Source organism: Pelophylax lessonae, assembly GCF_965119305.1.
Source record: "Pelophylax lessonae genome assembly, chromosome: 2".
Taxonomy (NCBI): domain Eukaryota; kingdom Metazoa; phylum Chordata; class Amphibia; order Anura; family Ranidae; genus Pelophylax; species Pelophylax lessonae.
The window spans coordinates 163952278-163979374 of NC_138769.1; the positions used below are offsets into that span (position 1 = coordinate 163952278).

Below are 27097 nucleotides of genomic sequence, written 5' to 3' on the forward strand. Positions count from 1 at the left end.
CAAAAAAATATTCTAAAGTTTTTACTACTTTTTTTTATTCCGAACTGCTTTATGATACTAGAAAGGACCTCCATTGAACCAATAATTTTTGCATATCACCATCTTTTTACCATGACCCCACTGTTCCCTCAACAGAAGCATAAAACTAAAATTTGGAGGCTTATTGGTCTTTGCTCAGTGACCAAACGTGGGTCCAGACTTTATTATCTAGCTTCTGCACTGCTTTTGGCGACTTCTAGGGCAATTTCAATAGACCTCTTTGCAGGAACCTCGCACAATTTCAAACCCGCAGTGTGAACAAGGGCTAAAGTTCATGTGCCTTAAAGGCAGGTGTCCCAATACTTTTGGTAATATAGTGTATTTCTGTATGAATTTTATATAGGGTCTCATGCGCTATTTTTTTTCACTTTGTTGAAATTGTAACGTCAGAAGGGTCTGCATATATGAATTTATTTTAGGGTTTGAGCACTGTCAGTTGTGTTAGTATACAGTATGTTATTTATATTTTTGGACTGTTGTACAGCACCTAGTAAATTTTGTTTTTTTTTAGGGGTAACAGTATTTTTTTTTTTTTTTTTTTTTATTTATATCCCATTTTGAAAAGCTTAACAGGACTTTAGTTTTCATTGATAATATTTATTTTAGAACATTTGAGTTTGCAATCATAGGAAACAATCAGCAGTGTCCCAGCTGCCTCATCTCAAAAGTGAAAGGAAAATGCAGCTGCTACAAGTTCTTCTTGTTTTATACAGGACTAAGTCCCCACCCAGATCTCCCCGCCCAGACCCTGTGCTTTCTACTTCCTTCTTTATAACAATCAGACTGTTCTGAGAAATACAGAGGAGTGATGGCTGGTAATGTATCTGCTACATGTTGTTTTCTTGTTATTGCTGCCTGCCTACTGCTTCTCTGGAAGGTAGAGCTTGCACTGTGCACATTATACAATGCTGTATTTTTATGTATTACATGTTTTGTGCAATCTGTAATTAAGTTCTTTACATACCCAATGGAAGGAAGAGAATGTTGTATCTCACCTTCAGCTGTGTGCGTGTATGTATATTCATGAATTTAAAGCTGAACTACAGGTATTACTAGAATACCTGTAAAATAATAATAATACTGTATATAATAATAATATAATATTACAGGTGGCTGCAGCAAATTTAACACAGCTTATAAGCACTTCCTGTCAACCTTGGCCATTTAAATCAGTGGGGTCGTGACTCCTGCCACAAGCATAAGACAAATGCATTAGTCTCTTTTGTAAAAAAAAAAAACAGGCATTCAGGAGTATTTTTAACCACTTAAGCCCCGGAAGATTTTAACCCCTTCCTGACCAGACCTCTTTTTTTTCCAACTTGGCACTTCATGACTTTAACTGACAATTGCGCGGTCATGCAATGCTGTACCCAAACTAAATTTACGTCCTTTTTTTCCCACAAACAGAGCTTTCTTTTGGTGGTATTTGATCACCTCTGCGCTTTTTATTTTTTGCGATATTAATAACAAAAGAGCGAAAATTTTGCGAAACAATGACATTTTCAACTTTGTCTTTTAAAAAATATCCAATATACTCAATTTATGTCATTTTTTGGGCCAAAATATATTTAGCTACATGTCTTTGACAAAAAAAATTCAATGAGCGTATTTTTATTGGATTGCGCAAAAGTTATAGCGTCTACAAACTATGGTGTAAATACTGAAATTTATGCAGCTTTAATTTCTGACTGCCTATCTTATTTCATGAAGTGCTAAAATGGCAGGGCAGTACAAACCCCCCCCCCCCCTCCCAAACTACCACTTTTTGGAAAGAAGACATTCTAAGGAATGTTCTGAGAGGCATGTTGAGCTCATTGAATATTTCATTTTTTTGTTACAGGTGTTTGAAAAATGACTAAAAAAAAAAAATTTTTTTTTTTTACACAAAGTTGTCATTGAAATGATATATTGCTCACACATGCCATGGGTATATGTGTAATTACACCCCAAAATATATTCTGCTGCTTCTCCTGAGTACAGGGATACCACATATGTGAGACTTTTTGGGAGCCTAGCAGTGTACGGGAGCCCGAAAACAAATCACCACCATCAGAATTTCAAAGGGCGTACATTTTCATTGCATTTTCTCACTACCTATAACGGCTTAGGAGGCCCTGAAATGTCAAGATACCACAAACCCCCCCCCCCCCAAATGACCCCATTTTGGAAAGTAGACACCCCAAGCTGTTTGCTGAGAGGCATGGTGAGTCCATGGAATATTTTATATTTTGCCACAAGTTTTGGGAAAATTACAATTTTTTTTATTTATTTTTTTTTTTACACAACGTCACTAAAAGATAAATTTCTCACACATGACATGGGTATATGTGGAAGGACACCCCAAAATACATTCTGCCGCTTCTCCCGAGTATGAGGATGCCCAATGTGTGAGACTTTTCGGGAGCCTAGCTGTGTACGGGACCCAAAAATCAATCACCATCTTCAGGTTTTCTAATGGCGTAAATTTTTGATTTTACTCCTCACTACCCATCACAGTTTCGGAGGCCCTGAAATTTCAAGATAACACAAAACCCCCCCCAAATGACCCCATTTTGGAAAGTAGACACCCCAAGCTGTTTGCTGAGAGGCATGGTGAGTCCATGGAATATTTTATATTTTGCCACAAGTTTTGGGAAAATTACATTTTTATTTTTATTTTTTTTTTAACACAAAGATGTCACTAAATGTTAAATTGCTTGCACATGCCATGGGTACATGTGGAATGACACCCCAAAATACATTCTACTGCTTCCCCTGAGTACAGGGATACCCCATGTGTGAGACTTTTTGGGAGCCTAGCTGTGTACAGGACAGCGAAAACCAATCAACACTCTCAGGTTTTCTAATGGCGTAAATTGTGCATGTCACCTCTGCACTACCTGTCACAGTTTCGGTGGCCCTAAAATTCCAAGATAGCACAACCCCCCCCCCCCCAAATGACCCCATTTTGGAAAGTAGACACCCCAAGCTATTTGCTGAGAGGCATGGTGAGTCCATGGAATGTTTTATATTTTGCCACAAGTTCTGGGAATTTATATATATATTTTCTTTTTTTTCTTTTTTTTACACAAAGTTGTCAGTAAATGATATATTGCTCACACATGCCATGGCTATATGTGAAATGACACCACAAAATACATTCTGCTGCTTCTCCTGAGTACAGGGATACCCCATGTGTGAGACTTTTTTGCAGTCTAGCCGAGTACAGGACCCCGAAAACCAATCCCCACTTTCAGGCTTTCCAAGGGCGTAAATTGTTGATTTCACTCCTGACTACCCATCACAGTTTCGGAGGCCATGAAATGCCAAGACAGCACAACCCCCCCCCCAAATGACCCCTTTTCGGAAAGTAGACACCCTAAGCTATTTGCAGAGAGGCATGTTGAGTGTTTTGCAGATCTCACTTTTTGTCACAAAGTTTTGGAAATTGAAAAAAGAGGAAAAAAATGCATTTTCCTGTTTTTTCTTCATTTTCCAAAAAAAATGAGAGCTGCAAAATACTCACCATGCCTCTCAGCAAATAGATTGGAGTGTTTACTTTGCAGAATGGGGTCATTTGGGGGGGGGGGTTTGTGCCATCTTGGCATTTCATGGACTTCAAAAGTGTGATAGGTGGGGGCGTGGTCTGGAGCGGCATGAACTAGGACGCTGGTGATCTGAGCTCTACCAGACTTTTATCCTTCTCAGCCTTAATCCTTGATTCCCCGAGTCGCTCATCCTGTCCCTCTGCCTGCCGTGAACCTGCTGAGGATGTCTCTCCCAAAGAAGACGTCGAAAGCGGCCGCAAAATTGGAGAAATCAGCACAGGAATAATGTGTAGTATTACCCACCATTAACCGCCCAAACATCCACCCACTTAATTTAATGATGGGTATACACGACACTATTCCACGTATACCAAAATAGGATTTTAACCGCAGTGCTGAAATCAGAAAATCACCACAGCTGCTGCCAGCAAAGGTATCCATATATGCTGAGCGCAAACGCTGTTTGTGTCAGAATATATAAAATCAATGTGGCAGCCGACAAGTAACTACAAGAGAAACAGGTCACAAAAGAATGAAAAACAAACAAAGTACAGTAAAAGTACAGTAGGAAGAGTAGAAGAACATATAAAATGACTGACAACAACTGTTTTTGGATCCTTTTATTTTTCTTTCTAACTGTTGTTTCTCGATTTGGGACTGCGATTTTCCAGCTTGGGTCTCTTAAAATGTCGATGGACATCCAACATCTTTCGAGACCCTGTGTTTGTGTGCCCTACACTGTGTTGTGCTCTACCCTACACTAAAACTCCACTAGTGCATGGTAGCGCTCGAAACATTCCCCGATGCAGAGACCAGGTTGGTCAGGACATGTGGGACAATAATAACGGGTGTCACGCCTAAATCCGCGCCTGCTACAGACACGACATCTTCTTTGGGGGTATCTTTGGATAGGGGTACTCGGGAGGACATGTGAAAAATGCCTCTCATGCAGCCGGCTCACTGCATCTGGAAGGAGAAGTTGGGCAGGCATGCCTCCTGGGTACAGGTAGGCAAGGATGATCTCTTCCTGGAATTCCCGGAAGGATCCAGTTCGTCCTGACGCCCTGTATAGGACAAAGGCGTTCAGCATAGCCAATTGGAATAAATAAACAGACACTTTTTTGTACCAGCATCTGGCTTTACGGGCAACGAAATACGGCGCCAAAAGCTGGTCGTTAAGGTCCACCCCTCCCATATTAAGGTTATATTCGTGGACCCAGAGGGGTTTCTCCATAACACCAGTTGCCGTAGGAATTTGGATCGTCATGTCTGCGTGAAGGGACAACAGAACGAAAACATCCTGTGTATCCCTCCACTTCACTGCAAGCAATTTGTCCATTTTCAAGCAGGCTCTCGCCCCCCGACTAAGACGGGATGTTACAAGCCTTTGGGGGAAGCCCCGTGATTAGGTCGCACGGTGCCACATGCGCCAATTTGTAATTCGAGCAGGTGACTAAATAGTGGCACGCTTGTGTAAAAGTTGTCCACGTACAAATGGTACCCCTTTCCCGATAAGGGTGACACCAAGTCCCAAACAATCTTGCCGCTGCTCCCTATGTAGTCTGGGCAGTTGGGGGGCTCCACGCAGCTATCTTTTCCCTCATAGACCCGGAAACTAACTGTATAGCCTGTGGCCCTGTCACACAGTTTATACAGCTTGACCCCGTACTTGGCACGCTTGCTGGGGAGGTACTGTTTCATAGCAAGGTGGCCAGTACATTTAATCAGGGACTCGTCAACGCAGACAACTTCTTCAGGGGTGAACAAGGCTGCAAACCGCTGATTGAAGTGGTCTATGAGGGGCCGAATTTTTGTGGAGCCGATCATATGCAGGGTCTCCCCGAGGACGACAGATTTCATTGTCGCTGAAATGCATAAATCGCAGAATTTGCTCATATCTCGCCCTGGACATGGAGGCAGAGTACATGCGCATATGGTGAAGTGGGCTAGTGGACCAATATAGCCGCAATTCACTCTGTTTGGTTATGCCCATGTTCAGGGAAAGGCCCAGAAAGATTTTAAATTCGGAAACCGTTATTGATTTCCAGCCGAATGGTCTTGCAAGGGGCGAATTTGGGTTGGCGGCGATGAATTGTTGTGCATATAAATTTGATTTATCCACAATAGATCTGAAAAGATCTTCTGTGAAGAACAGCTCAAATAAGTTCAGGGGCGTAAAACCAGCTGTCTCCACGTGGATTCCAGGTTGGGCAGTGAATGGGGGTTTACATCCAATCCGAACCGATCCACCAGATGGATGGAAAATAGGGTCACCATCTGTCCGGATTTCACAGACAGGACTGGATCAGATAGCAGCGGGTGTCAGTGGAGATGTCACCGCTGATATCCGCTGCCCCATAGGGATGCATGGAGTGTCCGATTAGATCCGCCTAAAAAAGCTGACAGGCGGACCTGATCGTCAGATTTTTCTCGTTTCACAGCAAATCTGAACCGATGAATGAAAATTTGTACGATTTTCTGATTTTTCTTGTACAAAAATCTTACGAAAATGGTACACATTAAACGAAAATCGTTTGTTTTTTCCCATACGAGAAACATTTTGGAGTTTGTCCCTTTGAGAATTTTCGTACAAAAATTCAGAATCGGCTGTAGAAAGTTCTGTACACACTATATGAAAATCCTACGAAAATTCTTTGGATGAAAATGTTCGATTTTCCTATAGTGTGTATGAGCCTTCAGTCTGACATGCTAAGTGGGTGTGTCTAGTCAGATTAGTTAATAGTTTCAAGTGTTTTTCATTTGTCTGTGTGTGTGTATATATATATATATATATATATATATATATATATAGTATCTCACAAAAGTGAGTACACCCCTCACATTTTTGTAAATATTTTATTATATCCTTTCATGTGACAACACTGAAGAAATTACACTTTACTACAATGCAAAGTAGTGAGTGTACAGCTTGTATAACAGTGTAAATTTGCTGTCCCCTCAAAATAACCCAACACACAGCCATTATTGTCTAAACTGATGGCAACAAAATTGAGTACACCCCTAAGTGAAAATTCCCCAATTGGGCCCAATTAGCCATTTTCCCTCCCCGGTGTCATGTGACTGGTTGGTGTTACAAGGTCTCAGGTGTGAATGGGGAGCAGGTGTGTTAAATTTGGTGTTATCGCTCACACTCTCTCAAACTGGTCACTGGAATATTAACATGGCACCTTATGGCAAAGAACTCTGAGGATCTGAAAAAAAAAAAGAATTGTTGCTCTACATAAAGATGGCCTAGGCTATAAGAAGATTGCCAAGACCCTGAAACTGAGGTGCAGCACAGTGGCCAAGACCATACAGTGGTTTAACAGGACAGGTTCCACTCAGAACAGGCCTCGCCATGGTCGACCAAAGACGTTGAGTGCACGTGCTCAGTGTCATATCCAGAGGTTGCCTTTGGGAAATTGACATATAAGTGCTGCCAGCATTGCTGCAGAGGTTGAAGGGGGGGGGGGGGGTCAGCCTGTCAGTGCTCAGACCATACACCGCACTTTGCAATAAATTGGTCTGCATGACTGTCGTCCTAGAGGGAAGCCTCTTCTAAAGATGATGCACAAGAAAGCCCCCTAAACAGTTTGCTGAAGACAAGCAGACTAAGGACATGAATTACTGGAACCATGTCCTGTGGTCTGATGAGACCAAGATCTTATTCGGTTCAGATGGTGTCAGGCGTGTGTGGTGGCAACCAGGTGAGGAGTACAAAGACAAGTGTGTCTTGCCTACAGTCAAGCATGGTGGTGGGAGTGTCATGGTCTGGGGCTGCATGAGTGCTGCTGGCACTGGAGAGCCACAGTTCATTGAGGGAACCATGAATGCCAACATGTACTGTGACATACTGAAGCAGAGCATGATTCCCTCCCTTCGGAGACTGGGCCACAGGGCAGTATTCCAACATGATAACGACCCCAAACACACCTCCAAGACAGCCACTGCCTTGCTAAAGAAGCTGAGGGTAAAGGTGATGGATTGGCCAAGCACCCTATTGAACATCTGTGGGGCATCCTCAAACGGAAGGTGGAGGAGCGCAAGGTTTCTAACATCCACCAGCTCTGTGATGTCATCATGGAGGAATGGCAACCTGTGAAGCTCTGGTGAACTCCATGCCCAAGAGGGTTAAGGCAGTGCTGGAAAATAATGGTGGTCACACAAAATATTGACACTTTGGGCCCAATTTGGACATTGTCACTTAGGGGTGTACTCACTTTTGTTGCCAGCGCTTTACACATTAATGGCTGTGTTGAGTTATTTTGAGGGGACAGCAAATTTACACTGTTATACAAGCTGTACACTCACTACTTTACATTGTAGCAAAGTGTCATTTCTTCAGGCTCCGTTCACATGTAGGCGTTTTGGGGCGTTTTTGGGGCGTTTTTCTGCTCTAGGATCAGCTCTCAAAACGCCCAACAAGACAAATCCTATTCATTTCAATGGCCCCTGTTCACATCTGAGCGTTTTGAAGCTGTATACAAAACGCCCAACGCTCAAAAAAGTACATGAGCTTCTTTTTGGGCAGATTACAGGCGTTTTCCATTGATCTCTATTCAATCTAAAAACGCCTGCACGAAAATCGCGGTAAAAAGGTAAAAATCGCGGTAAAATCGCGGTAAAAAACGCCGCAAAAATCGCGGTAAAATCGCGGTAAAAAACGCGCGAAAAACGCTACGCTCAGGTGTGAATGTAGCCTAAGTGTTGTCACATGAAAAGATATAATAAAATATTTACAAAAAAGTGAGAGTTGTATTTACATTTGTGAGATACTGTGTGTATGTGTATATACAGGGCTCAAAATTTAAAGTCCTGAGCTACTAGCCAGGCCTTCAGGGTTACTCGCCACCAGTTGCCCCACCCAACTCCTACCCTGTCCCGTCCCTAAACACGCCCTCATAAAATTACACTGTTAAATGTTTTTGCATTAAGAGCCCATCCACATTGAGGCGACTGAAGAGCACGGGGGGGGGGGCTGAAGAGCATTGGGGGGCTGGAGGGGGAGCTGAAGATCACTGGGGAGGGCTGAAGAGCACTGGGGAGGGCTGGAGGGGGGAGGCTGAAGAGCACTGGGGGGGGCTGAAGAGCACTGGGGAGGGCTGGAGGGGGAGCTGAAGAGAACTGGGGAGGGCTGGGGGGGGGGGGGGCTGAAGAGCACTGGGGAGGGCTGGAGGGGGGGCTGAAGAGAACTGGGGAGGGCTGGAGGGGGGTGCTGAAGAGCACTGGGGAGGGCTGGAGGGAGAGCTGAAGAGAACTGGGGAGGGCTGGAGGGGGGGGGGCTGAAGAGCACTGGGGAGGGCTGGAGGGGGGGCTGAAGAGAACTGGGGAGGGCTGGAGGGGGGGGGCTGAAGAGCACTGGGAGGGCTGAAGAGGGGGGGGGCTGAAGAGCACTAGGGGGGCCAGCAAGAAAAAAAAAATAAATTGGATAGGAGGGGGATGGGGCGGCTGCATATGGAGGAATTGATCTTTGCATATCAATTCCTCTATATGCAGCCGCCCCACCGCTCCTTCTATGCAGTCACACAGGGAGGCAGCGGCTGCTCAATCTTCGGGCACTCACCTTCTTCCAGCCCCCGGGAGCAGAGCAGCGCAGACGGAGGGAGCAAGCTGCCTTAATTGGAAGAGATGATCGGCGTGAGATAACCCCTATGCCAGTGTCAGAGCGCAGATCATCCAACTTTAACAGCTTGTATTTGCCGGGCGCTCGCTGACACACACAGTCCCGCCTCCTAGCCCGGCTTCTTTGATAGACGTCACACGTCCTGGTTGGCCAGGTGTTCTGTCCATCAAAGAAGCCGGGCTAGGAGGCGGGACTGTGTGTGTCAGAGAGCACCCGGCCATTACAAGCTGTTACAGTTGGATGATCGGCGCTCTGACATTATTCAGTCCGTCAGGTGGCCGGCTCTCCTCTCGCTCCCGGAGCTCGCCCTACATAATTTTCCACTCGCAAAATGCGAGCAGGCGAGTGGAAAATTTGAGGGCTGTATTATATATGATATTTCAGCTATGATTAAACACCAGTTGCGGTGCGAAACGCGTTAGCTGTACCCCCTACCCTGTTGTTTTACCACCGTTTGTTGTATGATTTATCGTTTTATTATTTTGAATAAAGGTGTTTGCATCGGAGTGCTTTCATCCAATTCCATTTCTTCCAGGCATTCAGGAGGTGGCAGGATTGCCTCCTGAACACCTGACAGCGGCTGCTTAGCCACACTTTGAAAAGCAATTTGGCCAGATTGGCTAGTGTGCACATCACATACCTGATGGACGACTGTAGAAGCTGGCAGTCAGTGTAGTGGTCGGCACTACTACAATAAAAGCCACAATCTTCGTGGTCTGCTGCCCACTGCATATTGACCACAGAAGGTCACTCACTTGATCACCACCACCACCACCATTATTCGCAATTTCTTTTTTTCAAAGTATAGAAGACATTCTTAGATTGGACGTGATGGCGAGGTGAGGCAGTGATGTCACGATCTCCACCTCATCCAGTCAAAAAAACCTCTTGTATTCAATGAAAAAAATACAAGGTGTTTAATAAATGGTGGCGTATAGTGAGCCAGTGACCCCTTATATTCTGTGTGCAGGGGGGAAGCTGCTTGCACAGAAGCCAGAAGATCATGGTAGGGTTTCATCAGGTATGAGTAATGAATACTTGCATTGTGTCAAACTGGACCAAGGTAACTATGCATTACAGATCATACTTGGGAGTTCAGATTTAAAGGGAAACTCCAGTCAAAAATGACATTTTTCCTATTAATAGTATGTTAAATAGCTTTATCTTAATTTTCTGACTAGCTGCTTGTGTAGCTTAGAAAGTCTTATCTAAACTAGACAAGAGTGAGAGAGAGACTTTGAAAAAGTGCCTGCACTATCTTAATGCGACTTTGATCTAGAGAGTGTAAAGTTGGATCATAGCTGTACTCAAAGTCGCAGTCTAAATCGCACAACTTAAGAGTCGTACTAGTGGAAACCTAGCCACTAGGCTAGAGTGTGACTTTGGAGTGCGACTTTCAGTGCAGCTTTAATCCAACGTTACACTCTCTGGATCAAAGTGGCATCAAAGGAGTGCAGGTACCTTTTTCAAGGTCGCTGATTTTCAAAGTTGCATAGATGGAAACGGGTGCCATTGAAATGAATAGGCTGTGACTTGTCATGCGACTTTATGTGTCCAAAGTCTCATGACAAGTCACACTAGTGGAAACTGAGCTTTAATCTAAGTTTCCACTATTGCGATTTAGAGTGCAACTTTGATGCGACTTTGATCCAACTTTACACTGTCTGGATCAAAGTAGTGCAGGTACCTTTTCAAAGTCGCTGATTTTCAAATTCTCATAAATGGGAATGAGAGTCATTGATTAGTAGAAATGGAGCTGAAGGCCCTTTTCACACTTGTGTGACCTAAAAGTCGCATGATTTTACCGCAATTTTGACTGGACTTGAAGTAATGCCTATGTCTTTGGACCTCAAAATGCATCAGTCGGACCAAAGTAGTGCAGGGACAACTTTAAAGTCATTGCAACTTGAAGTCACACAGATATGAACGATACTAATTGTAAATCATGGAGCGCGACTTGTCATGCGACTTTGCAGTCCCCAATCGAAGGACAGGTGGCACAAGTGTGAAAAGGGCCTTAGTCTACGTTTCAACTATTGCGACTTAGAGTGCGACTTTGATGCAACTTTACACTCTCTGGATCACAGTCGCATCAAACGTTGCATCAAAGTAGTGCAGGTACCTTTTTGAAAGTCGCTTAGATGGGAACGGTTGCCACTTAAATCAATGGGCTGTGACTTGTCATGCGACTTTGTGTGTCAAAAGTCACATGATAAGTCTCAATAGTGGAAATGGAGCTTTAGTCTATGTTTCCACTATTGCGGTTTAGAGTGTGACTTTGATCCAACTTCACACTCTCTGGATCAAAGTCACTTTAAAATTTGCATCAAAGTAGTACAGGTACCTTTTCAAAGTCGCTGATTTTTAAAGTTGCATAGATGGGAACGGGTGTCATTAATTAGTTGCACTAGTGGAAACATAGACTTAGTGTGTTTGCCTGTACTATGATCATTGGAGACTGTAAGCTGAGACCCCAGAGCACTTCCAGCTACACTGACAGTCGCCCCCCCACCCCGTGTCCAGCTTCCTTCTCCCTTTGGTAATCTTCATTCCAAGCCCAGTACAGCTATACTGTATATGTGCCCCTCCCCCCCCCAGCACAGCTATATTGTATATGTGCCCCCCCAGCACAGCTATACTGTATGTGCCCACCTCCCCCCCCCAGCACAGCTATACTGTATATGTGCCCCCCAGCACACAGCTATACTGTATATGTGCCTGCCCCAGCACGGCTATAGTGTATATGTGCCCCCCCAGCACAGCTATACGGTATATGTGCCCCCCCAGCACAGCTATACTGTATATGTGCCCCCCCCCAGCACAGCTATACTGTATGTGCTCGCCCCCCCCAGCACAGCTATACTGTATATGTGCCCCCCCAGCACACAGCTATACTGTATATGTGCCCGCCCCAGCATGGCTATAGTGTATATGTGCCCCCCCAGCACAGCTATACTGTATATGTGCCCCCCCCCACCAGCACAACAGCTATACTGTATATGTGCCCCCCCAGCACAACAGCTATACTGTATATGTGCCCCCCAGCACACAGCTATACTGTATATGTGCCCGCCCCAGCACGGCTATAGTGTATATGTGCCCCCCCAGCACAGCTATACGGTATATGTGCCCCCCCCCAGCACAGCTATACTGTATATGTGCCCCCCCCAGCACAGCTATACTGTATGTGCCCGCCCCCCCAGCACAGCTATACTGTATATGTGCCCCCCAGCACACAGCTATACTGTATATGTTCCCGCCCCAGCACGGCTATAGTGTATATGTGCCCCCCCAGCACAGCTATACTGTATATGTGCCCCCCCCCCACCAGCATAACAGCTATACTGTATATGTGCCCCCCCAGCACAACAGCTATACTGTATATGTGCCCCCCCAGCACAGCTATACTGTATATGTGCCCCCCCCAGCACAACAGCTATACTGTATATGAGCCCCCCCAGCACAGCTTTATTGTATATGTGCAAGCAGTGTTAGAAAATAAATTATTCAGTGTCTCAATGCCTGCTGTATGAGGAATAGATGTGTAATTAGAGAGGTTGGAGAACCCCTGTCTCCACTTCCCAGGTCCCTCTTATGTGTAATTCACCCTGTGTCCATTAGGGGCACAGGGTAACCAAGGACAACTAATTAATGAACACTGACAATGTGGTTTGGATTACTTCAAATAGGACAGTAATAGTTATCAACAATATCCCTCAATAAATTTATGATACAATAATTCCACTGTATCAGAATGATGAAACATTGTATAAGCTTTGCCTCATAGACTATTGTAGGTAGGAACTGTACAGTCTGCTACTAAGGTCTCCTGCTATTGTCTAAAAGTGTTGTGTTTTCTGCTCAAAACTCATAATAGATGTTAATCTAATCCCACTGCTGCCACCAATGTGACAGAACCGTCCCAGACTCCACTTGAGTGCTTCCATCAGTATACCATTTCCTCCAGTCTGAACATAGACACACAGAAACACAGGGAAGGAGTGAGGACGAAGAAGCAGAAGAAACATCAAAGGTTGAACCCCCTACCTTCAAAAAGAAATCACACATTTTTCCGTCTCTGAATGAGAATCCATCAATAGCTCTGTTCGTCAGAGAGACAACCAAAGAGCTTGAGAAACTGAAGGGGAAGAATACCACACAAAACCTCACTAAAGAGCAAAAAATTGCCTTAAAGGAACTAGAGAGCATTGAATCAATTACGATCAAACCCTCAGATAAAGGGGGGAACATTGTGCTCATGGACAATGAGGATTATAAAGCAATGTGCCAGAAGATACTTGACAATACAAGATGTTACAGAAAAATATTGCCAATCATGGTAGAGACTTTCAAAGAGGATTTTTATAAAAAAATCGATGGGGCCCTAAATCAAGGGATGATCTCGCAAACACTGTGGCAGTTTACTAGAACCAAACATGCAAGAACCCCAACATTTTACGCACTACCAAAAATCCACAAGGATAGAAACAACCCCCCAGGTAGGCCAATCATATCGGGGAATGGCAACCTGACAGAGAACACTAGCAAAGTTATAGATGCATACCTAAGACCGCATGTAACTAAACTACCCTCATACACAAGAGATACGGCACATCTTCTCCAGATCATCGATGGCATCACAATACCAAATGATGCCTTTCTCATAACCATTGACGTCGAAGCACTGTATAATAACATCCCACACAAGAAAGGAATTGAAGTTATCAAGCAAACCCTGGAAGAACAGAGCGGACATGACAAAAAATTTAATGACTTCATAGTGATGATGCTGGACTATATTTTGAACAACAACTTTTTTGTCTTTAATGGCACGTATTACTTGCAGACATGTGGTGTCGCAATGGGCACTAGCTGTGCCCCATCCTATGCCAACACGTATCTTGGAGCATGGGAGCAGGAATTTTTAGCCAATGAGGAAAACAGCGCCTTTGCAAACAACATCATTGTTTGGCAAAGGTTCATAGACGATATTTTTATTATATGGACCGGACCGGAGAGCATGATTCAAGAATGCCTCCAGGCCATGAATAACAACACCTACAATATGTTCTTCACCCTCAACTACGACCAAGTAAAAATCCCCTTCCTGGACATATGGATTATGAAGGATAAGGATGGACTCCTAAAAACAACCTTGTATCGGAAGGAAACTGCCGGCAATTCAATACTGCATTCATCTAGCTTCCATCCTACTGCACTCAAGAAGTCAATCCCTTATAGTCAATTCCTTAGGTTAAAAAGGAACTGTACAAAAGAACAAGACTATCAAAAAGAAGCTAATTTACTTACTGCAAGACTTCTAAAAAGAGGCTACACTAAGACAACCCTGAGAAAGGCTTTCAATAGGGTCAAAAAACAGGGAAGACAGGACATTCTGTTTAAAAACAAAAATAAACAGAAGTCAAAGGAACAAGACAATCAGACCAGGATTATAACAAGATACACAAACGACCACCCCAAAATAAGGAACATTATTGCAAGACATTGGCTGATCCTCAAAGAGGACCCCGCAATAACACCATTTATACCTGAATACCCGCAAATAACCTTTAGGAAAGCAGGATCCATGAAACAAGCACTCACACACAGTGAGTATAAAGACACGAGAAAGGATCCTTGCAAGCAAATGGGCACATTCCCCTGTGGCAGCTGCGGGCAATGTAATGTTATACAGAGATGTATTAATACCACACTCCCCAATGGGGAACTCTTCAAACCCCGACACTTCGTCAACTGTCGGACAAGAGGGGTGGTCTATCTTATGAGATGCCAATGCGAATCCTACTATGTAGGAAAAACCAAACAAGAATTTGGAAAACGTGTCAACCAACATATCAATAACATGTTACTATGCAACTTCTATGTACCCCTTGGCAGGCACGTAGCACATTTTCACAAAAATAGAATGCCAAAAGTGACCTTTATGGCACTGGAAAGGATCCATATACCACATAGAGGGGGGGATTGGAATAAGAAATTGTTACAAATGGAAATGAGGTGGATTAGACGCCTTCGGGCGACTAAGCCACCTGGACTAAACGAAAATGAGAGCTTCCGCCCATTCCTTGAGGGGTTTGCATCAGGCAAGACCGACTGATTCATTCATCCATCTGCCTTGCAAACCTTTCCCCCTACTCATTATGTACCCACCACCCGCCCTCCTCCAAACATCTTTCCTTGTCATGCCTATTTATGGAGGAGCAAATCAACCCTCCTATCCACTTACAATCGATCCATTAACAACGTTCATTAATAAATGGTGCCCAGGACTCGATTCCTTTTTAAAACATGATCTGGTGCGACCCTGGCATTGCCCCGCGAATGGGTCTGTTCCTTTTTTCCCCCCTCCCCCAAGTACCTGATGTGGGGTACTGCATAACTGCTTCAAAACATTACCTATTGCTGTGTTTATATTCCTTATTTATTTTTTCATTGCACTTCAATATATGTTATATAAATATTCAGTGATTCCAGCTTTATACCTATATTGTTAACATTATGGCACACACGCGGATATTAGCTGTTTTTTTGCAGATAGCACCTCTCGTTCCCCCCGCAGTCACACCCAGCACGGCAAGCCCCTTCGTGCATAGCGTAGGGGCTGATCGGGACGAACCAATCCCTTCGGGGAGAGGACGGTCCCTCCCACTGTGCTGGCGGCCGTAAGGAGCGTCCCTAACAACGGGCCTGAACCTGCGCGCGCACCCATCCGGCGCAGGCGCAGGGATGAGTGCCACGTCAACGCTCCTGTAATCCGATTACGTGCAGCGCATACTGCGCATGCGCGAAGGACTACAAAAGGCCGGGGAATACGAGTCAGCCCTCACTCCTCACAAGCAGAGGAGAGAGGACAGACCGGACCTGCGCCTACCCCATGGACTTAACCCTTAAACGTAAGTGTTCCTGTGGAACGTGAATGAGTCATTTTTCTTTGGCACATCACTCAATATACTGTCACCAAGCACTGGTAATAAAGATGTTAACCATACTCTTTGGGGGATTTTTTGGCAATATATAGCCATGGCACACTGGTAAAACAGGCTTATTATACATACATAGATACTACGGACCAAGGACCTGGTGGTAAAGAAAGGGAAGGACTAATCCTCCCTCCCTCCCCCCCTCCTCTTTCCAGTAATACAGAGGACGTCCATCCCAGCAGCTTACTCAATTGTAAGTTCAAGACATTGCCTTTTCTTCACTTTGATAATACCAACTCACCTTTCTAACACCTTTGCCATTCCCCTCCCCTCCCAGGCTATATGCAGGATATATATTCCCGTTGTGACTGTGATTGGTGATGAGAGTTCTGCGCAGGATGATAACTATACCCGTGTATGTACCTTTTAAAACTACTTGAAGTAACTCATGATGTTATATGATATTCTTATAGGATTTAAATAATCCTGTATATTGTTTTCATAGATTTATTTTGACTGAGTGACTGAACGCTTTGATAAAGGCCCGTGAGAGAGCCGAAACGCGTCAGCGACCAGGGAATTTCCTGGGAATAACCTTCCGTTTAACATCACACTGGAAAACGGGAAATCCTTGTTAAAAAAGTCACCAAATGCACCACTGTCACTGATTCCCTTGAATCACTCTTACCTTCTCACACTTGGGGTCTCTTTCCCCAAGCACATTGATCACCCCCATATTGTGACAGAATTTGTAATATTTTTGTTATCTTTTATTTTTATTATCATTATTTTTTGTAATAAATTTTGTATTTTTTACACCATATTTGATTCACTGGTTTAACCAACCATCCACCTGCCCATAAAGTCCCACATGTTTTGGTTTGAGGCACCAGCAACCCCCAACATAGACATTAGATATTATAGCCGCTTATTGCAACCAAGAACTAGGCAGAAATCGTTTTAGCTGCAAAACTGGAACTGTTTATTGAACAAACTCACACAGAATATATATCCCGCAGGAGGACAGTCCCTGATCATATTACCCTAACAATACAAACTGTAACCAGAAACATAATTAACATGAGCTAATTAACTAGCCATCTGGACAATGTTGTGACTAATTAGATATCCCCTCTTCAGGTCAGACTTGCTGGCATCGAGCTCCCAAAGTACAATACAAATTATTATAAGTGTAAACGCATCCCCAATAGTTTGCTAGCAGACAATAGGTGTCTTAATTAGCACAATTAACAATACAAACAGTGATCTCCCCCCTCCTCAGACTAGTAGGCAACAGACAATAGCAGGAGACCTACTTACAATAAACACAATATAGCAGGGGACCCCAGTGGTTTGAGCCGATTATTTTAACATCTACAGTCATTGCTTGTTTTAGGCATGCAGGCCTGAAATGGATATGGAACCCTCCAGTTCCTAGAGTCTGTGTGTTTTGGGGAGACGTGAACTTAAATCAGTAACAAGGCCACTCTAAGGTTTCCCCAGGCATACACCTTCCAAAGAGTAGTGTTCCCTTATATGAGAGGGCCCGTAGTCATTGGGTAAGAGGCTTGCTCCCAGTCCTCTCCAAAAGCCCCTGCCCCAGGCTAGGTCTGTCATAACTATTACTGTTCCATTTGAAGTAATCCAAACCACATTCTCAGTGTTCATTAAGTAGTTGCCCATGTTCTCAGTCATAAAAGAAAAGAAAAAGGAGGCACAAACGCCTAGTGCATTACCCGTGGTCACTGTTTATAAAATTTTAATAAAATGCCAAATGCATACTCACAGACATGAAGATAATTAAAATGGTGTTACAAGAATCCATCCCACATGAACTGGAACATGTCCTTGAAGATAGGACCGCTGACCCTGCTCTGAGGGAGGGAGCTTGACTCCCGAAACGCGTCAGCGGTCCTATCTTCAAGGACATGTTCATGTGGGATGGATTCTTGTAACACGATTGTAATTATCTTCATGTCTGTGAGTATGCATTTGGCATTTTATTAAAATTTTATAAACAGTGACCACGGGTAATGCACTAGGCGTTTGCGCCTCCTTTTTCTTTTCTTTTATGTACCCATGTTGGAGTTCCCTGCCTGAGGAGAGCAGCACGGCAGTCTTCCCCTTCGGAGTGAGCGCTTGGCTTAATTGTTTGGAGCATGTTCTCAGTCACCCTGTGCTCCTAATAGACACAGGGTGACTTACACATAAGAGGGGCCTGGGGAGCTGAGACAGGGATTTCCCAAGCTCTCTAAGCTGGGTTCCAGGGGCCCCCCACCCAAAGTGACTCCCGTTGCAGTGGCTGTCTGGTTCGTTGGGGTGGACAGGGAAAGAGAATCCACTCTTTGCTCCAGTTGATGGTAGCCATCTTGCAGGCCCTGGACTGCTTGAGTAAGGGCGGCAATCTGCTGGCACAATGCCTCCAAGGGTTAGACCCAACCTTTCGGGCTCCATATGGCTGGATTGTACTGTTACGTACCTGACTGTGGAGCCCGAGATGATGAGGGTGGCCTCTTGCACAATTCCCGTCCATGCCCCCTGGTAATGGAGACCAGGACTGCCAGGGCAGTGGAAATGTACAGGTGCCTGGAAGCTGTAGGAGTGGGCTGTAGCTTGGAGACGCAGGAGTCCTTCCAGTGGTGTGTAGTCTGGTCACAAGCCTTGTACAGCGGGAGCCAGGCAGACGGGTGCAGAATCAAGATCAGGTGCAAGGTCGGGAACAGGCAGGAGTGAGTAACCTGCTGGCAGTGAGGTACCAAATCGGGAAGCTGAAACGTAGTCATAAATCCAAGTCGGGGTCGGTAACATAAGCAAAAGGCACATATAGCAGGCATGGGTGAGCAGAGAGAGGTATCAGACGTAGCTGGGTCAGGAACAAGTTTAGTATACATGGATTAGTATCAGGAACACAAGAATCTAAGCTGAGGACATTTCAGCACTGAAGCCAGACAGACTCTCAATTTAAATGGGCTGCTGGGCGCATTCCAGTCCTTGCTCCGTTTAGCCTTTTCTCAGGACTCTGCACATGCACATTAGAATGAGCGCTTGCTGCACGGGAATGAGCATAAGAATGATGATGGCCCACTGTTGGGTTCAGGCATATTTCAGCTGCGTGCTTCTATGGCTTTACAGAAGCATGTGACTAAGCTAGATAGTGATCAAATCATTTGCCCCATGTGTGTTTGTAGGTCTTGTGTTTTTTCCTTTTTTTTTTTGACAAACCAGTTTTCTCCCTGTATAATATAAATATCTGTTTTCCAGGTCAACTACATAAAATAAGAAAGGGATTAGTTGATGGCTGCAACAGGGCACTTATAAAGGATCTCCTGGATGACTTACTTGAAGAAAAGATATTAAATGATGGAGAGGTGGAATATATTGATGAAGGCAACACTCTTTCAAGTGACAAAATGCGGGTCCTGGTTGATATTGTGAGGAAAAAGGGAGACGCATCTAGCAACTTCCTGATTCAGAAGGTGACAAAAAGAGACGCGATGCTTAGCGCAACACTAGGGATAACAGGTGATCTTCTGCATTTATCTGTAATTGTAAATATCATAGGGATTCAGTTAGCAATTAGATGCTGGAGACCCAGCAGTTGTTCCCAGCAATTAGTTGCAGGCAGAAGCCAAATTGAAAGCAATGTTAGGCTGACAGCTTACGCAGCTATTTGTGGCCGCTCGCACGTAATAGCTCAAATAGTGATTACCTGGGAATAATCAGCCCTAGCTGCAGACCGCCTTCTTCCAGGCCGATCGTTCACAGGTAATTGATGTTTGAGTAATTGCATGTGAGCGGCTGTGAATAGCTGCAAGAGCTGTCAGCCTCCTTTTGCTTTCAATTGGGCTTCTGCCTTCGGCTATTTGCCGGGAACCCCTGCTGGGTCTTCCACATCTAATGCAAGTGTAAATGGGGCCTTAGGGCTCTTTCATACTAGGGAGTCCGTCGGCTGTGTCTCTGCACTTTGTGTGGAGACACGGCTGTCAGGTCCCCATGCGCATCTCTATGGGGAATCGGATGGGAATGTTCTCATCCGATCCGCTGGACGGATGGAAAATAGGGTTTCCATCCATCCAGATTTAATGGATCGGATGTCAGTGGACATGTCTCCACTGACATCCGATGCTCCCATAGAGATGCATGGGGTGACCGTTCAGGTCCGCCAAAAAAAACTGACAGGCTGATCTGTGTGAAAGGGGCCTTAGACAGCAAAAAATCTTGACAGAGGTCCTAATTATTCCCCATTCCAAAAAGTTTGGATTGTAATTTCACAGCAAAGAAAAACACCATTAAAATTTCAAATGGGTGAGCTTGGATGAATTCTATCTGTTATTCAGCCTGTAATTAAAAACTCATGCCAAACTAACTTTCACATAAAACCTCACCTCTTCCTATCTTAGGGGTTACCCTTTAGAGGTTTATGGAAAAACACAAGCTGCACTTTTAATTTAAGGTTGAAGGAAAGGCAAAGCAGGCAACAGTCCACCAGGTACAAATGTTGCTCACTCTGATCCTCCCTGTATTTTCTAATAAATTGCTTCCTAAACACTTTTTTTTTTTCTGTTTGGTCACGTGACCGTGACACCAAAGCTCTGGTACTCCAGCACACTTCCCTCTCTCTGTGGCTGTTGGGTGGAAACTCTTCTCCCAACTGACAATGCTTAGCATATCCCATGCTCTGATAGTCCACACTATTGTGGGATCCTCGACTGTACAGAATAGCACAATATGGGGGAAAAAAAAACAGTATTCAGGAACCGATTTATTACAAAACGTACACTGTATAGGGCAGATCACAACTAAGGGGCAGAAACATTTAACTGGTGAGTTATTGTGAGGCGTTTCCTTCTACTTTAAAGAAATATTACCACAACTTAAAATTAAATGTTGAATCTCTCAGGAGACCAAGTACGTGTAGCACTCTGTCCTGTTGTGATCCATGGCTGCATTGTGCAATGGAAGCAAACCTTTATATCTGTTTGTGCTGGCTGACATCTCCACCCATGTTAAAGCCCAGTTTATGGGTGTTCCTAAGGGGACACTACAGCACAGAACTGTAACCAACGCTCCCTATCACTTTGCAAAATATAACAGTAAAATGGAGAATCAGATTACTTACTGTGAGGTAATATACCTCATATATTACCTATATTCAAGATTACCCATCACATTTGCAAGTTGCAAACCTATAAATATAATGTAATTCGTAAAATCCTTCACAATCTAGTGTCTATAAGATACCTACGCACGCCAGCAGCTAAGGTTTCTGAAGCCTAATATCAAACCTTGTCCATTTGGCTTTCTCCCTGTAAATAGGAGTGCACAGACTAACCCCCACCCCCCACCTGCTCCATAGGCCATTAAGTTAAGTGGGTTTTAAATAGAATTATTTGTATTTTAGCACCTGCAGAACTTCAATTGTCCAACCAAGAAACTAAACCTGAACCACCTAGCCAAAAAAGTAAGTGTTACAATGTTTTTTAAATATTTACATGTTTAATTTTGTATGAAACCCTAAGCCCCCGTTCACACTGGGGCGACCTGTCAGGCGACCTGGTCGCCTGACAGGTTGCCGTAGGTCGCCTCGCATAGAAAAGCTGTGGACCCATTCTAATAGGAGCGACACAAGTCGCTCCGACTTAGAAAAAGGGTCCGGAGCTTCTTTGGGGCGACCCGGAGCGACCTGCATAGACGCTACTTCCCGGGACGACCTCCGCTGTGAGGTCGTCCCGGGAAGTAGCGTCGCCTCAGTGTGAACGGGGCCTCAGACAATCCAATCTACTGTGGTGTGTTACCATGCATATGTTAACATGCAATATTTTGCACATGAATGTGCATTGCATTAACACAGCCCATTTATTTTGAAAATGCTACCAAGGCACCACAATAGATGAAACTATCCCTACATGATTTCTCTTTCGTTCATTGGCGGACACAGCTCCTGATCTTCTTGACCATTGGGTTATACTGCCCTCTACATGGGTAGGACATTAGGCAGAAAAAGAACTTGGCTATGCCTATGGGCAGTCCCAGGAGGCATACTTCCCCTCTCTGCTGTAGGGTACTTAGTTTTTTTTCTGCCTAGTCAGGAGTAAGGACCTAGTTCCTTTCTGTTCCTGGCAATTATTTATTTTTTTGTAATTGTTTTTTTCTGCTGTTTTTTTCCCCGTGAGATCTACAATCAACTGCCGGACTGGGCGACGGCCTGAATAATCTGGATCCGCGCTAGGTCAGCTGCGACATAGCCCCACCGGCCAGGGGCTGGTCTGCGAGTTAAACGCCTCGCTAGATCGCATATGACCAGGTCTTGGCCTGCGTCGCATCGTTCCTCCTGGTTAACAGCCCCCCATTTCAATGGTAAGGAGGTTCTGTCTGGAGCGGTGCCCGTCTAGTTCCTGGTATGGTGAGTAGCTATCCCCCCTCTCCCTCTGGAGGGTTTTGGGGTGGACGCGGGTCCCTCCCTGGGTTGGTCGGAACCCTGGGTTCCCCTCCATCCCTGGTGGATGCACTGATTGTGTCTGTGCGTGAGACTTTAAAAATGGAGGACGCAGCTGAAGCTGCAAGAGGCACCGGTTCCCTTTGTCACTCACAAGCCATCTAGGGCGGCCAACGTGTTTCTGATTCCTTCCTATGTTGACAGATTTGTCGCAAAAGATTAAGAACGTCTAAAACGTCCCTTTGTGGTCCCTAAGCGATTCGCAATGAGGTACCCATTTGAAGAGTCCCTCCTTAAGAAGTGGACTGTTCCACAGTTTCCAGATTGAATAATGCAACCATGATTCCGTAAGAAGAATCGCCGGCTTTTAATGATTCTGCTGACAGAAAGGCAGGGGCTGTGGCCCGCAGTTCACTGTAGCTGGCTCGGCACTCAGACCGGTCTTCACCATTGCCCTGGTGTCACAAACTCTGACTGAGAGGGCTAAGCTTTTACGCAGTGACTTGGAGGGTGAGCAGCTCCCCCCTTCCTTTGCGAGCTGGTGGACCAGTTTGTCCAGGGGTTGCAGTTTATCTGTTATGCCTCTTTGGATGCAGCTCCCCTGATTTCTAGACTGTCTGTTATGGCAGTGGTCCTTAGGCCTGTTTTGTGGCTCACATGTTGGTCTGCGAACCAGACCTCTAAAAAAGCCTTAACTGATCTTCTTTTCAAGGCGATTGCCTGTTTGGAGCTACCCTGGGTGACATCATTAAGAGTCCCACAGGGGGGTAAAAGCACCTTTCTTCCACAGGCTAGTAAGGGTAGGGAACCTCGTTGCAGACATAGCCCATCCTTCTGGGCTCACAGGAAGTTTTTCATCCCTCAGGGTCCACTGAGAAGGGTTTCAAAGCCTTTCAAGGCCTCTTCGGGAGGATCCAAGCGAACTTGGTCTGGCAAGTCCAGAGCACGGTTCTCCAGACCCGCAGACAAGGCTCCTTCTGCATGAGGGTGCGCCTTCACTAGTGCCTGGGGTGGGGGGACGCCTTCCTTGGTTGCCGGCCCCATGGACCTCCTTGGTGCAAGACAAGTGGGTCCACAAAGTGATACGGTCCGGCTACAAGATCGAGTTTCGTTCTTACCCTCCGGAGAGGTTCTTTCCTTCCAATGTGCGTCTGGTCCCTTTACCAATTGCAAGTCCTCTTCAGGGCGGTGCAAGACATGTTCCTTCAAGGGGTAATTGTTCCAGTTCCAACTCCAGAATGTTGTCAGGGGTTTTATTCAAATCTCTTCACGGTCCGGAAGAAAGAAGGCAAGGTGCGTCCAATTCTGGATTTCAAGGCTCTGAACTGCTTTGTGCAGGTACAGAAGTTCAATATAGAGCCTGTTCACATGGTGGTGGCATTCTTGCATCAGGGGGATTTCCTTGCCTCTAGCAACATCAAGGACACTTACACATTCCAGTATGTGTCTGTCACCAACGCTTCCTCCGCTTAGCCGTGGGAGAGGAGCATTATCAGTTTGTGGCGTTACCTTTTGGCCTTGCCTCTGCTCCTCAGGTCTTCACAAAGGGGTTGGCTCTGGTGCTAGCATTGTTACGTCAGAAAGGAATCGCAGTGCTGGGCTACCTGGGTGACCTTCTCTTGCGAGGAGTCTCTTACTGCTCTGATGGACAACGTGGACATCACCATACTGACTCTGAGGGAGTTCGGCTGGCTTCTGAATTTTCAAGTCTGCTCTGGTTCCTTCCACGAAACTGGACTATCTGGGTCTGACTCTGGATTTGGCTCTAGCAAGAGTGTTCTTTCCTCTGGACAAACTCCAGAAGTTGCATGCTGGGATTCCTCTCTTGCTGTCCAGCAGGTGATCATCCCACCGAACTTGCATGAGGGTGCTGGGCATGATAAGTTTCTATCTTCGAGGCGGTCCTGTTTGCACAGTTCCATACGAGGTCCCTGCAAAGGGAGATCTTGGCCAATTGGGCAAGTGTCCGAAGTCTCTGGACAATCGGATCCGGATGATCTGAAAAATAAAAGGGTCTCTAATCTTTCCTCCTCCTGTATTGGACAGGTCACCACAGATGCCAGTCTGTCCGGGTGGGGAGGTGCTCTGGGTCGGCACTTTGCCCAGGGAGTTTGGACACTGGAAGAGTCCAGACTCCCGATCAATGTCCTAGAAATCTGATTGATCAGGCGTGCCTAAATCATTGGATGGATCGCCTTTAGGAGTGTCCGGTGGGAATCCAATTGGACAATGACTCATCCGTGGCTTATGTCAACCACCAGGGTGGAACAAGTAGTGTATTGGCAGCTCTGGAGGTAGCCAGCATTCTTTTGTGGGCAGAACAATTTGTTCTTGCCCTCTCCGCCTTACACATTCCAGGGGTGGAAAATTAGAAGGCGGAATATCTCAGTTGGTAGGCGTTGGACCAAGGGGAGTCATCCCTACATCTGGAAGTGTTTCATCAGCTGTGTCTCCGGTGGGGCACCCCCCTGGTGGATCTGTTGGTGTCTCAGCTCAACCAGAAGGTGCACAGGTTTGTGGTACTAGCACGGGATCCGCTAGCAGACGTCACAGACGTGCTGGTGGCCTCCTGAGGCCAGTATCGCCTGATTTACACTTTCCATCCTCAAGCTTCTGGGGAGACTCTTGCGCAAGATCGAGGCAGAAGGCATTCCGGTCATTCTAGTGACCCCGGAATGGCCTCGCTGGTCTTGGTACGCCAACCTGGTGCGGCTGGTCACCGACACCCCCTTTGAGATTACCTCTCAGGGAAGATCTGCTGTCCCAAGAGCCAATCTTCTATCCTTTACATAGTAGTTGAGGTTGAATAAAGACAATAGTCCATCCAGTTCAACCTGTGTAGGTGTGTGTGGCCGTAATCATCTCTCATACCCCTGAATGTTCTGATCATTGAGATGTACGTCCAAGAGTCTTTTGAAAGCAACCATACTTCCCACAGAAACCACCTCTTGTGGTAGAGAATTCCAAAATCCTGTAGCCCTAACAGTAAAGAACCCCCTGCGTTGCCTGCTTTACAGTAACTAGCTTTGGTGGCTTGGCTGTTAAAAGCCAGGTGCTGAAGGATAGAGGTTTGTCTGGGTCGGTGATTCGGACACTACTGAAGGCTAGAAAGTCTAGTTCTAGGAAGATCTACCATCGTACGTGGAAAATTTACATTTCGTGGTGTGAGTCGCTTGCTGGTTACCCTCGCTCTTTTTCGGTGACTCCAGTCTTGACCTTCCTTCAATGGGGGGGTTGGAAATTGGCCTTGAATACCATTTAAGGGTCAGGTGTCAGCCTTGGTGGTCTTCTTTCAACTACCCTTGGCCACACAGTCCCTTGTGCGTACTTTAATTCAGGGTTCCCCTGCTTACGCTATCCCAGAAAGTGGCGGCGTTGAATTGCCGTTCCACTTATTGCTGGTCCACAAAGATCAGGTGGTTGTTCGCTCCTGTCTGTTGTTCCTTCCAAAGGTGGTTTCTGATTTCCATCTGAATGAGGACATCGGGTTGCTTTCCCTGTGTTCCAGGCCAAAATATCCTAAGGAGATTGCGTTGCATTCCGTTGCATTCCCTGGATATTCTTCGGGCTATTCAGGTATACCTGGAAGCTATTGAGTCTTTTAGAAGGTCAGACTCACTATTTGTACTCACGGATGGGCTTTGAAAAGCACTATCCACTTCTTCTGCGACCATTTCTAGATGGATCAGACAGACGGTCACTCAGGCCTATTCGATTAAGGGTCAGGTTCCTCCTTTCCCTGTGAGGGCGCACTCTACGTGGGCACTCAGTGCTTCTTGGGCTTTTCGTCCTCAGGCATCAGTAACGCAGGTGTGCAAGGCGGCTACTTGGTCGTCGGTGCACACTTTCACTACATTTTATAAAGTGGATGTGTTGGCAACTGTGGATGTCTCTTTTGACCGCAAGGGTTTGCAGGCTGCTGTTTAGAGGGCTTATTCCCTCTTTGGGGGTGTTTTTCTGGTGGGCTCTAGTTGTTTTGGTTGAGCTCCTGTTACCTGGTTGGCTACGGTTTAGCCTTGGGAATTTTTTTCTTGCTGTTCCCACCCCTCATGTTTGACACTGCCTTGGGACATCCCAATTGTCAAGAAGATAAGGAGATGTGTCCATCAATGAACGAAAGAGAAAATGAGATTTTTGACTTGCCGTAAAATCCATTTCTTTGATGTTCATTCTTTTTACAAAATCCTTTTTATTCTGTGTTATTTTTTATTATTTTTTTGGCATCCTAGATATCGCCTCACTTCCTGCCCCTTCCAGCCATATCTGTCCTGCCCCTCACTTTCGCTTCCTGTAGGTTTGGATAGAGATTGTGCCTCTTAAATGCTGTGGCCCACTTGGGGATACAAGTAGAGTAAGTGAAAAGAAATCTCCTTAATAGGGACCCAGACAACAGTAAAAAGCTAGACAAAAGTTCTAAACCTTTCCCACCCTTTACAAAACTAAGGCTGGCCATACATGCTCAATATTCTTGTACACTTTTCCTTTAGCTTTACCTTAACCGCTTGCCGCCCGCCGCAAGTAAATTTACTGC

At 45.4% G+C, this 27097-nt stretch overlaps 1 protein-coding gene across 2 annotated transcripts in view; it reads left to right on the plus strand.

The window, feature by feature from the left end:
* The first annotated feature begins 773 nt into the window (after nt 1–773).
* The window catches only part of LOC309545737 (caspase-1-A-like), a 71430-nt gene continuing 45106 nt past the window's right edge, over nt 774–27097 (plus strand). The window contains exons 1-3 of one of the 2 annotated variants that reach the window (XM_082245080.1): nt 774–854; nt 19392–19652; nt 21532–21591. In XM_082245080.1, coding sequence (XP_082101206.1) covers nt 848–854; nt 19392–19652; nt 21532–21591 — 328 coding nt within the window. In that variant the 5' untranslated portion in view covers nt 774–847. The remainder of the gene's footprint in view (nt 855–19391; nt 19653–21531; nt 21592–27097) is intronic. The other variant, XM_082245081.1, reaches the window with a different exon arrangement.